General features: G+C 40.5%; 1 protein-coding gene across 1 annotated transcript in view; it reads left to right on the top strand.

Annotated features, from left to right (window-relative positions):
• Positions 1-255: 255 nt before the first annotated feature.
• arid1ab (AT-rich interactive domain 1Ab) overlaps positions 256-14,726 on the top strand; it is a 50,582-nt gene continuing 36,111 nt past the window's right edge. The window contains exon 1 of the mRNA XM_068332636.1: positions 256-1,513. Within this exon, the coding sequence (XP_068188737.1) occupies positions 614-1,513 (900 nt within the window). The 5' untranslated portion in view covers positions 256-613. The remainder of the gene's footprint in view (positions 1,514-14,726) is intronic.

The raw sequence follows: 14,726 nt of genomic DNA, 5'->3' as shown, positions 1-14,726 counted from the left end.
TGTGTTCAGTAAAGCTCGAAAAAGCATCAAATATGAGTAAAATTTAAAGAGAAAACCCCGAAATGATTCGATTCTATTTGCTGTAGCGAACGTAGCGTAAGCATTAGCTCTCTTTTACAGCACAACAATGGCTCTAATGTCTGTATAAACAATGTTGCGGCCGTTCGGCTCAGTCCGGATCCAGTTCTCGCTGAAACTCCGTTCCAGGTTTTCGTGTTCTCGCGACAGGTCGGTAAGATGGCTGTGTCTCGCGGAGCCTCGTGCTGGTTTGGTTGATTTCTAGCTCGCGCTCTCGTTCTGTAACAGAAGCCCCCCCTCCAACACACTCACATTCACTTGTGTCGGTGAAATTCATTTCCCCGCTTCTGTATTTATATATTTTTTCTTTCACAAACTTTCCCTCTCTGTTTTAACTTTAAACGGAGTCGCGGTGGATTACCGGATACCGGTCCGGGCGGAGGGCAAAGGGGGGAATGAACCGGGACGACGGGTACGTTGTTATAAATATAATTGTATTTATATTCAATGGTTTTTCGGAGTTTGATTGTGAGTGAGTCGCCGTGCTGAGAGAGAGAGAGGTAGAGAACGAGTGGGGGAGAGAGAGAGGGATATCATGGCCGCTCAGGTCGCCAGCGTCGCCACTCTCAACACTAGCCCGCCATCCGAACTCAAAAAGCCGGATCGGGACTCACAGGAGGAGTCGGTACCGGGAGAGAAACAGCATGAAAATAAGGAACCGGGACCTGACGGTGGATCTCCTGGCCAGAAGGAGCTGCAGGACGGGACCGATACTGGAAATGCTGGGGGAGGAGGGGATCCTGACATGAAGAACGGCAACGGGAATTTGCCTAGGGTAAATAATAATAGCAGTAATCAGAATGATACCGGCGGGCCCGAAGGGAATAACCATCCCGGGATGGGACACCACCACTCGGGCCCCTTTCCTCCACCTCCTTACGGTTACAACCAGCACTACAGCCGGGCCCCTTTTCATCAACATGGCGGACAACAAAGCCCTGGCATGGCAGCTGCATCGGGGCCGGGCATGATGGACCCTTACCCTCCAAATTCACACGAACACGGCTACCCTAACCATTACAACAACTACAGCCCGTTCCAGAACAGGACTTCTTATCAGGGCCAAGGATACGCGGCCATGAATTCCCCGCGTAACAACCAGCCTCCGGCGGCTGGGGGGCAGCCAGGCAAGCAACAGCCAGCAGGAGGAACCACAGCTATGGCTGCCTCTTACAATAATCAGAGGTATAACATGGGAAACCAACAACCTACATCCACGCCAACTTTAAATCAGCTTTTGACATCCCCCAGCTCTGCCAGGAGCTACCCGAATTACCCCCAAGGAGACTATAACAATCAGGAAGGGGCCAACAAGGGACCAGGAGATGTGGGCAGTAGTCAGTATGGAGGGGTCCATCCGGGTTGGCAACAAAGGACCCATCATCCACCTCCTATGAGCCCGGGAAACACTGGACAACCTCCCAGCAGAAACCAGGTAAACTTCACGTCTTGCTCTGGCAGACTTTGACTGAGTTAGAGTCTCTCAGCAGCTCTGGAGGAGCTCTTAGAGGTTAGATTGCATTGGACCAGCCATTGTCTATGTAGCAAGAGCTCTAAAATGGCTGCCTCTCTCTTTCTCCCAATACCACCCCCTGCAATAGTGTTTAGACAGAGAAGGAAGCCTTATATTGTGTTTGAAATAACTTTCCGAGTTGTGGGTGTTGGTGTGTGTCCCCTGATCGGTGCAGGGCAGGAGTTTGACTAAGTAGAGCCAGAGTTTGTCAGGAGAAAGTGCGTGCAGAGGGAGATGAGCTGATATTTATTTCTCCATTCTCGTTGTAGATTGAAGTGCAGTTATTCCCGTGAGAACACAGCTTCTTTTTTCGATGCTGGGCTCCCCCCCCCCCACACACTTCGTGCTATCAAAGTTGTGTCACCGCCTGTCGGGCTATAAACAAGATGCAAATGACAGCGATGGCCGTTAAATGACATTTGCATAATCATTAAGGAAAGACCCTTCTTCCTGTTAGAACGCTGCTGCACTGCTGAAGCAGAATGTGTGTGTCTTACTGTCCACTAAATGGGAACAATTACAAGTGTTTACTCTCATATCGGTGTGATTGTGACCGCGACTGATTCACCTCCAGCGGAGGGTTTCATTCATTCGGGTTCGGTTCGATCCGGTCGTTCCTGCTGGTAAACACGACCCCGTTGTTTGGAGTTGGCAAAGTGCAGATTGCCTTTGCTTTGGGATTTGAATTATGGAGGTAAAATCCTCCTGTCAGAGCCAGGAGACAGTTGGTCTTAGGTTGACATGCGAGCCGAGATCTGATTGGCTCCCCATCCCTCTGCTCTCGGCCTTTTATAATTGCATCTAATGGAAGGCTGCAGAAAAACAGCCCCCTCTGCCAGCCTCCATCCTTCACCTGGTTAAGACACACACAGCCTGGTGTGTGTGGAGTTTTTATTTAATTTGACAACATTTGATGCATTTGTGAAATTGTAATATCTGCGTAATAAAAAAAAACGTCAAATGAACAGAAATATACGCAAGAAACCACAATGTAAATTTCAGAATAATAACTCGCTACTACTTATAATCATTGAAAGCATATGAAAACACATTGTGTTCCTCCTTTCCCTGCAGTAATTTGCATGATAGTACTCGAGTATATCCACCATGTATATTTATTTTTATATTTCTTTTAACCCTAAGCTGTCCTGTCCTGAGTCACATTTTTACTGTCATTTTTACAACTCTAGACATGTACATGAAGTTTTTGGCCGTTAGGGAGACTGTGTTCTTCTCATTCAATAAAACTGATTCTGGTACAGCAGATAGAGTAGGTGTGGTCATGTAGCCCCCATGTAAAACTGTGTTTTCCACTGTTTCCAGATCAGGAATTGAGAAGACGTGTGTGAGACAGTCGGATGGGTTGCAGTTCTGTTTACAAGCAAACAAAGGTGTCAGTGAAATGTCACAGCAGGTTTTTTTTTTTTTAAAGCAGGCTTGCAATTGTACGAATTTGCTTCCACATGCAGAGTGTAACCTTGTCAGCAGTGCTTACTAACGTTTCTCTCCAGTGACAACAGCCACATGTGTGATGTTTCTATTCTACAGTGTCATGTGTCAGGAAGCATGTGTTGTCAAATAGCTGTTTTTATCATTTTGAATTTTAATCTGTGATTTCAAGTTTTTGTTTCACACTCATCAAATTGCAGTTTTGTACAAGCATTCTCCTAATATTTGAATAATTTTGGCACTGCATGATGTTTTTTATTTTACACAAGGCACCTACTTTCAAATATAAATGACCTTTAGAGACAAATGTCAGACGGTAAGTTTGTTGGGATATTGGTTTATTTCTACAGGAAGGTGGAACATCTCTATCGCCGTACTTCGTTTCTAGATAGAAAGACTTGAAAGAAAACGTGACTGCTCATCTAGAGAAGTGATTCCACCACTTGTTGCATAAAACTTAGGGCTTTTCACACATTTTGACAGATCCTTTGCTGTGTCACAGCAGTGGGAATCATAGACTGTGCTCTCGAAGGTATTGGTGCAAAGTGCTTTAATGCTAATTCCTGGATCTTTTTGACGTCAGTGGCTATAGACGACACAAACTGGAGCGATTTTTGATTCTGACAAAAATGTACCTAAGGAGATGAGAAATGTCACATTTCATTTCTTTTTTTTGTTCCCTGTAGTGCCTCTCACTGCTGCTGAGGGGGCAGTTTGGATTTCTCTTTATCATTTCTGTTTTCCATTTCTTCTCTCTTGAATAGTATTCCAATAACCAATTCCAGTGTGAGGTGTACTATAGGTAACCAGAGTCAAATAATACATCGCAGGTTGTCTGGATGGATTCTTCATTTGAAACTACTTTTGGTCCTTTTATACAGATATTTTTCACAGTCAAGCTTTAAATCACCAGGAGGATTTTAACCATCATGCATCTATTGCAGGTCATGTTATTACTGAGAAGTTATTATTTATTGTGACGCACACATTGGCTTATTTAAACAACAACCTCATTTGCTAATCATTTGTATGTAGCGTTTAGTTTATGTAGTTTCTTAACAGTCAGTTGTTGGTTTGGACCAGACTCGATACTCATTTACTGAGTGAGAACGTGGACTCGGACTGGTTTGAGTTTTTATTTGTGGTTGGACCATCGACAGAATGAAAAGTGAGAGTTTTATATTTGGTGTACCGGGTAAATGTAGACCAGAGCTGGGTGCAGATAAATCCACTACAATTAGGCCCAAAGTATGTGTATAGTATCTGTTGTGGGGGCAGTTAGGTAACAGATCTGAATTAAATTTCAAGCACAGATTCACACAAGGGTGTCATTACAATACCCTGTGTTTTCTTCCATGCATGTTTTTCCTATGGATTATTCTGCTTCCCATTTCATCACAGACAGTTTTTTGCTAAGGAATGTTTAATTTTTATTTTTAATTATTAAGAATGGTTTGGTTAATGAATTGTTGTTTAAAGGAGAAACCGTTTTATTTTTTCTGTCGGTAAATAGGCTGTGTTCAATTGTTGCTCAGTTTGGAATATTTGAAATGATTGAAGCGTACTTGTTTTGGGTGCGCATGTTGCAGAGACCCATCACCTGAATGGGTATGATCCCAGACATGGGACATGGAGGATAGGTATCTTGGGGAGGGCAAATGGACAGAGGAATGAAATGTACAGTTTCTATTTTTGGAACATGTTGGATCATGGTATGGAAATGTCTCTGACTGCACACATGGTCTTTATTCAGAGAACCTCTGGCAGCTGGTAAACATATTCAGGTGGAGAGTTGTCTGTGATGAGTGTTGTTGGCTGTACTTTTGTGAAACACTACTCTACATTCATTAGCAGCAACACTATAGGATTTTTAATTTGCAAATATAGCACCCTATAACGATGGCATGGATTTTCGTTTATTTTCCTGGGGCCACTCCACCTGCCTTGGGGCACCTGCTGCAGATGAATTAATGTGTTAACTGAGCAGTGGCTGAGGGATACTATTATCAATTTTATTGTGACTTGCATGCAAAGAAATCCCCTGAAGTAGATGGTAGTGGGTTTGTTCAGGATGCTGTAACACCAGGTGTTTACCTTCACGTGAGAACATGGGAAGGAGCCACCAGGGATGCCCTCTCAGCTCCGCAAGGCTAACTTCCCAAATTGAGTTGGGATCGAGTCATAATCAAACGCACTTGGTTGTTATTTCATTGAGGAATTCCAACAGTGGAAAACATAATGACAAAACACAGAAGCTACTGTTTTAAATTGATTGCTGCTAATAGACACACAGCTCTGCTGCAGCTGAACAAGAAAAACCCCAAACTGGAAAGACGGTGCCAAAACAGTGTCAATATGGAATAACACAGCAAATGGATTTACATACACAGAAATGTTGAGTTTGGGAAAATTTGGCATTTGTTTAAAAGTGTTTTTTTCAACATGGGATTTGAAGTCATCTCACAGGGGGGAAAAAGCTGAAGGAAGATCAGTAGAAATTAAATTTATTATCACGTTATCTGCAGGTTATTTAAGTTAATATTCAAAAAATGTTTATCTAACCTATATTGTCTGTAAAAGGGGACTTTTTGAGAGTTTCATACATTTTTTTAGACCAAATAATTTTTTGAGGACACGTCTGATGATTTATTCACCACCAAACCACCAAAATTACCTGCTATATTAATGCGGAAACGATTAGATGTTTCGTTTGCAAATTTAGTGTTTGTTTCATGATTTGTATTACATGAATAGAAAATCATTAAGAAGTTACTCTATTGTATTATTTAATTTGGTTTGACCTTCTGAAATGCGTAGACTTAATTTTTTTTTCATTTTAGTCTGTTTTATTTAGAACTGGTTTTAAACTGTTGGTTAGACAAGACAGACACCATTTCTTGTGATGAATAGATTGCATCATTGTTACCTAGTATTGTAGTTGAAGTTCATATTATTTGCTGATTAATTTATTATCAAAATAACAGAAAATCAATTGACAACTATTTTGACAGCTAGTCTTTGTGTTTGTGACTATCAAACCAACATTTCTTCTGTTGTTAATTTGTCTGATGTGATGAGGCGGCATTTTCTTCTTTGTGTTTTACATTTACAAGTCATTCGAAGAAATCAACACGTGCTGGCGGATGCTGTCACAGACACAGTTTTAACATTTAATAGATATATACTCCACTTAAAAGTTTGTTGATCACTCATTATGATAATAAGTGTAGTTGCAGTTGTGTAGTGAAAAAGTGACGTCATTATTTTGATGCTTTTATACAATCTGATAACTAATGGCTGAACGATCAGTGAGAATGATTCCTAGAGCAGCTCTGACTGGCTGTTTTTGTAACTGAAGTGATGCTAAATGACTGTTTCCTCTTGGATCAGGATTGACTCAGTGGACCACACTGAGTGTATCGTGGATGCATTCACTAAACGGTGATATGCAGGTCTGTGACAGCAGGCCATGGGCTTTCTGATCCTCCTCAGTCACACAACGCAGTACATTTTTCTCGAACGACCCAGGGAACAACTTCCAGCTATCGTTTTGACCGTTTGGTTGGGGTGGTGCCGTGAATAAGAGGAAACGGAGCACTCAGAAAGGAAGTTCACTCTGGGCTCTTCAGTCTGCTCTGCTGAGTAATGATTCTCCACAGGCCACATGGACAGCATGCTGCCTCCCGGCAACTTTGTGTGTGTGTCTGTGTGTGAGACTGGATGGTGTGTGTGTGTATGACTGAGAAACGGTGTCAGTGATACCCGAGGGAGGGAGGGAGGGAGGAACGGAGGGAGGAGGGGTGGGGTGGGTGTTTTGTGAATGATCTTCGTCTGCCCCTGACAGCTGTGTGTATTTGTGTCTGGCGTGGCTGTGTGTGTGCATGTGTGTTTGTGGGTGTATTTGTGTGTGCTCGTTGCCGCCTCAGGAGCCTCTGTGACCTGCTCTATGCTCTACGTGTCACCAGCCATCCATCCATCGTTTGCAAGCGGCATTGAACTTTTTTCAATCTGCTGACAGCTACAGACGGCATAGCATTTTCCAACTCAGCCTTTTTGATGTAAACCTCTGTTTCATCCTGGGCTGCATCATCTGTGAGGACCGTAATGACAGCATACAAAAGAGGATCAAACACTTTTGACAGAGCACCCTCCCATTCCACAAGATCCATTCCACACAAGATCGTAGCTATTGATCAGAATAACTATGTAGCCGGTGTTGCATATTGAAAATGCATTGAGAGAAAACAAGTTCTTCCATGGACAAATGTCATGCTTTGGCTGTTGCATCAGGGTAGGCTGGAATGTAAAGGTAATTCATTTCTTTTGACATTTACCTCCTAAAATGCTCCAGATTAGCATAGTAATATCCGTCTCTGAGCCCGTGTGAGACTCCAGGCTCCATTTACATGACGTATGGTGTGTTTGTGCTTATGGAATAAAGTGGTTAACCTTTAAATTGGTGCAGCCGTTGATGATAGAAGGTGGGAAATGAACTTCCTTGCAGTTCTCTTGTGTGTGTGTATATATACTGTATGTTTATGAGAGAGAGAGAGAGAGAGAGAGAGAGAGAGAGAGAGAGAGAGAGAGAGAGAGAGAGAGAGAGAGAGAGAGAGAGAGAGAGAGAGAGAGAGAGAGAGAGAGAGAGAGAGAGAGAGAGAGAGAGAGAGAGAGAGAGAGAGAGAGAGAGAGAGAGAGAGAGAGAGAGAGAGAGAGAGAGAGAGAGATTGGAAATTACAATTAGATAGTATTAGACAGTTATATCAATAGTTTCACATTATTTGAAAAGACATCTGATGTCTGTCTTTAACTTTAAATTTAGAATCCACAATGAGCTTTTTAAGAAAATACAATAATGACCTGAATCGTTCTGTGTAGAAGTTGATCAAAGTTTAGAAAAGTTGATTGGAAGGCAGTGCACCATGTGACCAGTTTGCAGGTCGTTTGATATGCAGACACTGTTTAGTTTTGACTTGATCGACTGTGCTCATAAAAGGCTGTCAGTGGTCAGCAGGGACAAAGTTACACACAAAGGCGATAACGAATTGCTGGACATGTGATTGGACAGTAGTCACTTCCTGATAATTTTGAGCTTGGGCTCTTGTTATGATGCTTCTCAGTTTGACAGCATGGCCATGGAGAAAGTGGAAACTGTTGTCGACTGAAGACTTTCATTGCTGCGCTAATGTGCATTTGTTTGTCAGCAGGTGTGTGCAAGGTAACAATTGCAAGGGGGTCCTCCAATTCAGTGCATCTCTCGTTTTATTCTCACTGCTCCTGTATTTAACTGGGATGCAGAAGAGAATGTCAGAGGTGTGACTCCGGCTGCGAGCCGGGCATTGACCCATGCGCTTCATTCAGCAGCAGGGTTATTTCTGGTTTTGTAGTTGGTGACACATTTGTCCCCATGGGTCGTCCAGGGTGTCCATGGTCATCTTGGATAAACCTCTTTCCCAATTGCGCGAACCAAACGTCTGCAACATGATGTGTGATTATTGTTTCCCTTCAGACACTGATTTAGACGTCACTGGTCACTAGCATCAAGTGGCTTATCTCAAAGCAGCAGCAGAGAACAGGGATCGCTGTTTCCTCCATGAGAAGTCCGGGTGAATACTCCTGTAATTTGAGTGACACTTCCATTCTTTGGCTGTACTCAGATCAGGCCTTAAATAAGCCAGGCTGTTGTATTTTTGTGATGTCAGTCGACCGTAGCTGTAAACAATCTTAAGGTTTCTACTGTAACTTGACAAGTAATAAGAGGTTTGCTGTAAGATGTTTCATTCTCTTTCCACAATGTCTCAATGGATGCAGTGGAATGGATTAGTCCACGAGTAACAGTCAAGTAAATTGTGAAATATTTGAGTTCTGTTACCGAAGTGCTGTTTCAATTGTATTTTTATGAAACAAAAAATGTCAAATGTCAAAGACTAAGCATTTTTGGTGAATTTTGCGGTTTTATTATTTTTTTAGAATGAGAAATTTGGATGTTATGATGTCACTGAAATAGTTATTGTGCTTTAAAATTGATAAAGTATTTAAAACTGAAATATTGACACACACATGATAATTTTGTCTAAAAAGTCCAGCACAGGTGCACAGATAGATACTTGTCTCAAGAGTCATTGGTTACAGACTTTCAGAAGTCATACAAAGCCAAATAAGGATTTGAGCTGTTAAGTGACAGGCAGCCCCTCATCAGATACCAGTAACCGTTAGTTCAAACTCACTTTGTTTATAGTGTTATCTGAAGGATTATTATTCCTCCCTGGTTAAATATTTTCTGTCAAGTGTCCTTAAAATCAAATAACGGTTCTGATCCTACAAGCATACAGAACTGAGGGAAAATGAGCGAGTACACTAAGGGAGGAGTGGGAGGCACCTTTTTACAAATTTCATCTGAAACATGTCCCACACCCTCAGAGCAAAAGCCCCAGGTGCAAAAGATGAAGCATTTTGCATTTTGTCTGCAGGTACAGTACACATCACTTGGAGTTTACTATTGTTCCATGGAAGTCATGGCTCTCCCTCTTCAGTTTCTCACCACTGTGTGCACCATAGCTCCTGGCCCTGCTTGTTTCACTCTGAGAATCAGAAGCTGTTACCTGGAAATTTAAGTTCAGTCTGACAGATTGACAACTTGCAGCCCAGTCTAACGGGCTCTCTCTGGTACCTCCAACCTAAGCACCACAATGACAGGACAGACAGGAACGGACAACCACGTTTATTTATTTTTACATTAGGCAATTACTCATTTAACACAAATTAGAATCAGTTCAGTACAAATAAAGCCTGAAAAACCTCAGTCTCAAGTAAATTCTAGACCACAAAAATGTTTAACCTCTAAACATTTAGAGGTAGTTTTGTGATTTAGCGTGAGACATCTAAAAAGAGAGCGAGGTCAATCAAAATCAAAGCAGCAGAGGTCAACGTGTTCTGTCTCCTTGCCCTGATGCGGGTCAAACTCTGAAAATTTTTTAATCCTGCAGTATCCATAATCTAGCCAATAGTCTGTTTATCTCACTCCCAGTTTTTAAAATAGGTCAAAAGCTCATTCTAGAGTTACAGAAGATTTTCACCACTTTTCAACATGCCAGTTTAATGAAAAGTTTAATGATCCTTAATATGTCAGTTTTAACCACAAAAGGAGTGTTTCATTCTGAACAAACTAAATAGTTTGAGCCTAGAAGTTCATTCAGCAAGTTGGACAAATTTAATTCAATTCTTTTGGGAAATCTTCTGCTGTAACATTTTGTCAGTTCTTTCTTTACTTCAAAAGACACTCAAAAGTGAGTCAACACTCTTTTAACCAGGAGCGATTCTCAATGCAGATTTTTGTCAGTCACTGCTAATAAACATTACAGGTAATTACTTTCTCCTCTTGTCCAAAGTGATGGACATAGTTAGGCGTAATGAAGCATTTTTTAAAAAGATGATTTGTCTGTAAATGTCTGTATTCATTCACTGTATGGGAGTGTGTTGATTCTGTACTTCAGGTAAATTAAAGGGTGTTTTATGCTCACTTTACAAGATGGAAAGACCCACCTAAACTCTTTGTTTTTCCTGTGGAGGAAATCAGTAGAATCATACATGCAGTGTAGACATGACTCAAGCAAGAAAAATCAACAGTCTATAGACATCTATAAACATGTACTTAATGTCACAGAACACTGATGAGCCGGCTGCCGCCTCTTCTCTAGATCAGCACTTATCACAAACCATTTTATGTGTGTAGTACTTTTATCCGCTATAATATTTATGATAAAATGTATCATATCAGGTAGACACATATTTTGCTGGAGTGACAAAATATGTAACCATGTCTTCTTCTTCTTTTTTTTTTTTTCAAAAAAGTACCATTAGATGAGGAGTATTATAGAAATGTTTATTGTCTTTATAGATGAATAGAGTGAAAGTAGTAGGAAGATATTGGGGATTTCTTCAATCTGTGTGAGACATGCCTGATTATAATTGAAGTTCAGCTTTGTGTCTACTTCCTTTATGTTTTTTCTGTCACTCGTATTGACTTAAAATTAGGCATGAAGGTTTTGTTCATCTCCCAGAGACGTGAAAGCGGACTTCATGTGAGCATGTATAATCCCTCTCCTCTCTGAGAACATCTTTTGAATTCCTTGGGAACAGCTGGATGAACACCTGGGTGAGTGGGGTGCTACTGCTCTGTCTCAGCCTGGATGATGCTAACAGCAGGCACAAGCTGCCGCCTGACCCTGGGGAGGATTTGACAGAGTCAGACTTTCTTTGCATGAGCTGGCTCGGCAAAATCTAAAAACACATTAGTGCTGCAACAGTGAGATTTTCTAAGTCTAATAATAAAAATATCACGGTATAAAAATAATAGTTGTTATTGTATTTGACATCGACTAATAAATAAAAGAGAACAAACTAAACAAATTGTTTTAAAAGTGACTGAAGGAAGGCTGTACATCTCCCGTTCAAAAAGAAAAGTTCAGGGTCTTAAAAGTTTTTGGACTTCCTTTGAGAAATAAATCTAAATTTACTTCCCTTTCAACAACATTAATTGAAGAGAAAAACAATTATTTTCCTAAAGCAGATTTTTTCAATGTATGAGCTGGTTGAAAAGTTTTAATGTCTGAGTTTGTTGATTACATATTGTAAAGAGATGTTTGTTGATTCTGGGGGATGGGAATTTCACAAGCCTATTGGCTTCTATCCGTCTGCCCTTTTTTTCCGGATGTTGTTGACGTTGTAAATACGATGAAGGTGTGAAGTCTACTATATCAACATGTCCGAAAAAAATAAACTAAATAAATCATTGTAGCATGTGTTTCCTGACTTCTCTTCGAACAGGTGTTATAATAAATCTGATAGACATAGTGATTATCATGATAAAACTAATTACTGACATGTCACTTTAAGTTAAAAATGGGATAGTAATTTTTTTATTTTCATATTTTGTCTTGGTGCATTTTTGTAACATTTAAATGCTTAAAAATCCGTCTATTAATCAAGTGCTGCACTGAGATTAGGATGTGTTAAAGTCTGTAGAACTGTTACCTTTATGACAAAGAATATGCCAGCATTGGTGGGTTCACCATGGTCAAGGATCTTCACAATGTTTTTTTTTATTTAAAGTTCTCATTCGTTTTGAATATACCAGGGGAGAAAGCAGTTGAGGAATGCTGTTGCATGTCATGAGCAAAGGATGGTCATGCTGAGCAGCTTGTGTTGAGAATTTGGACACTAGCGTTCATCTGACATCCTCCTCCAAGCCCATTGCTAAAGCAGACCCTGGAGGTGAAAAGCGAGTGATCCTGTCCTTCTTTGACATTTATGACGTGTGCGTCTGCTTCTGTATGAGGGCCCGTGTTAGCACTTGTGCCTTGCGTGTCGTAGGGTTTTAGCACATGACAATGGTGCGCGCGCTGTTCAGAGGACATGTGGCCACGTGGCGGATTAAATTAACAGCAGTTGTTTATCTCCTGTCCACCGGTCCATCTGCCCTGTAGACTCTGGTTCTGCACTCAGGTACTGTTCTAGACCCCCCCAACCCAATCCCACCTCCCAGCCCTACATCCCAACCCTTTATAAATCTCTATCTGAATGACACTCATATACACGCACGTACGCACACAGGTTTGAATAGGTGCAAGCAGCCCAGTCATGATTCAATATACACAGTGCAAAGATTTCCGCCAAGAGTGTTCTGGTTTCCCCTATGCAGATTAGCCATGTGCTAATTGTGATTATTTATTTATTTTTTGTGGAAGAGAAGGGAGGGGAAGAGCTTCCTGAAATTGATTAGATGACTGAGCAGAAACCAGTCAGACAGTGCATTGTTGTGAGCTTGCCATCCAGTCTGGCCATTTGAAATTTTATTGCTGAACGTTAGTTATAATTGTTGAACGGACTGTGGAGAGAAGAACACGCCAAGAGTAATTTGGCCTTTTGGGGAAAAATTAAGTTAATCATTAATTCAGTTTACCATTATGAAGATTTTTAGGATTTGTTGACGTGTGTGTGTGTGTGTGTGTGTGTGTGTGTGTGTGTGTGATATTTTGGATCATTATTTGGAGCTTATTAAATATTAAATATTGCACAAATTACAGTGCAGCCTCTTTTGTAATCTAATCTAAAGAAAGTAGTTATTTCTTGATGGCAGGGAGTCCTCATGTCACTAACATTCAATAATTTTAATTTGTAATGAATCTATGTAGCTAATAATTAGCCTGATGAACAGTCATATCAGACCAGGTAAAACTGAAGCACCAGAAATCCTGTTATCATTCCATTGAATCAAGAGTAAAGGTTTTTTGCTAATTTTTTGTAAATAAATTAACATAACACGGTCACCTTATCAAAAGAAATTATCATTTACTCTCAAGAGTAATTGTGACGCATCCGCACTCATAACAATTAGACCAAGGGTGTCAAACTCTTTCACCGCAGGCCACATCAGCATAATGGCTGTCCTCAGAGGGCCAGATGTAACATAAATGTAACAAAATGTAACTCAATGTAATGCAATATAAATGTAGCTACTCCTTAATGTTAAATAACTGCTTATTCAAGTTGCAAACATTACAGTTGCACAAAAAAAACTGGTTGTTGCTCTGTTATAACATAAATCCTTTTAATTTGTCAGGTTATGGAACTCACAGAACTCCATCAATCAAGGAGCACACGTTTGACCTATTTATTTTTAGATACTCTAACCTTTTATGCTCTCAAGGGCCACATAAAATGATGTGGCGGGCCACATTTGGCCCCTGGGCCTTGAGTTTCACATACGTGATTTAGATGATTTGCACTGCACACCCCCATGATTCAAGGGCCAAAAGTAAACCTCAAGCATGTCAAGTAAATTGTTTTCAAAGATCATTTTTCTTGTTTTTGCATGAGGCTGATATATTTGTATTTTCTGATATTTTGCTATTGTATTAAATGCTCTGTAACTGTATATATGTAGTTTGACAACATGATTGACAGTGGAGCTCTGCTTCTGGTTTTATTGACAAATAAATGCATGGACATCTAAAAAATATTTAAATTGTGACAAGCATAGCAGGTGAGTCGACATTGTCTTTTCAATTTGTAAGTCTTGAACTGTAACGTATGGACAGATGTTGTTCATGCATAAATTACAAGTTATTATCGTAGATGTTCCACACATTACTCGTTATTCATCTTGACTTATAATGTAAAATTCTAAAGGTGAATTTTACTAGACAAATGGTAGGTCATTGTGTTGCACCTTGGCTATAGTCATTTCAGACTTAAACACACGAGTGTTGCATGCGTAAATGTTTTCCCACTGTCCATCTTGCCCTCAACATCTCTTGTTCTGACATTTTTTCGTACTATGTAAAAGAAATTACTTTGGACAGTGAAGAGCTTAAGAAGTGAACAATCCGATATCCACACAAATAGTTAGATTTATTTATTTAAGGTTTATCCAATGAGGAAAAACCGCTTAAATTTAACATTAACGCATATTATTTCACCTTGAAAAACTACATTTTCTACAAAAGCTAAGTGCATGTCAGCACTTCTGTTGGTCTTTTTTCCTCAGCCTTATATTCGCAATTGAAGTCTTGATTCTTCTCAATAGTGGGAAAATAATTTCAGATGCTCAAGGTCTTTTCTCAATTGCCGTGGTGCTCCAGCCTTCACATTGCCTATTTAAAAAACAGGCATTCTGCAGCTAAGTGAA

Source organism: Antennarius striatus, chromosome 14, assembly GCF_040054535.1.
Source record: "Antennarius striatus isolate MH-2024 chromosome 14, ASM4005453v1, whole genome shotgun sequence".
NCBI lineage: Eukaryota > Metazoa > Chordata > Actinopteri > Lophiiformes > Antennariidae > Antennarius > Antennarius striatus.
This window is presented reverse-complemented; position numbering and strand designations above follow the sequence as displayed.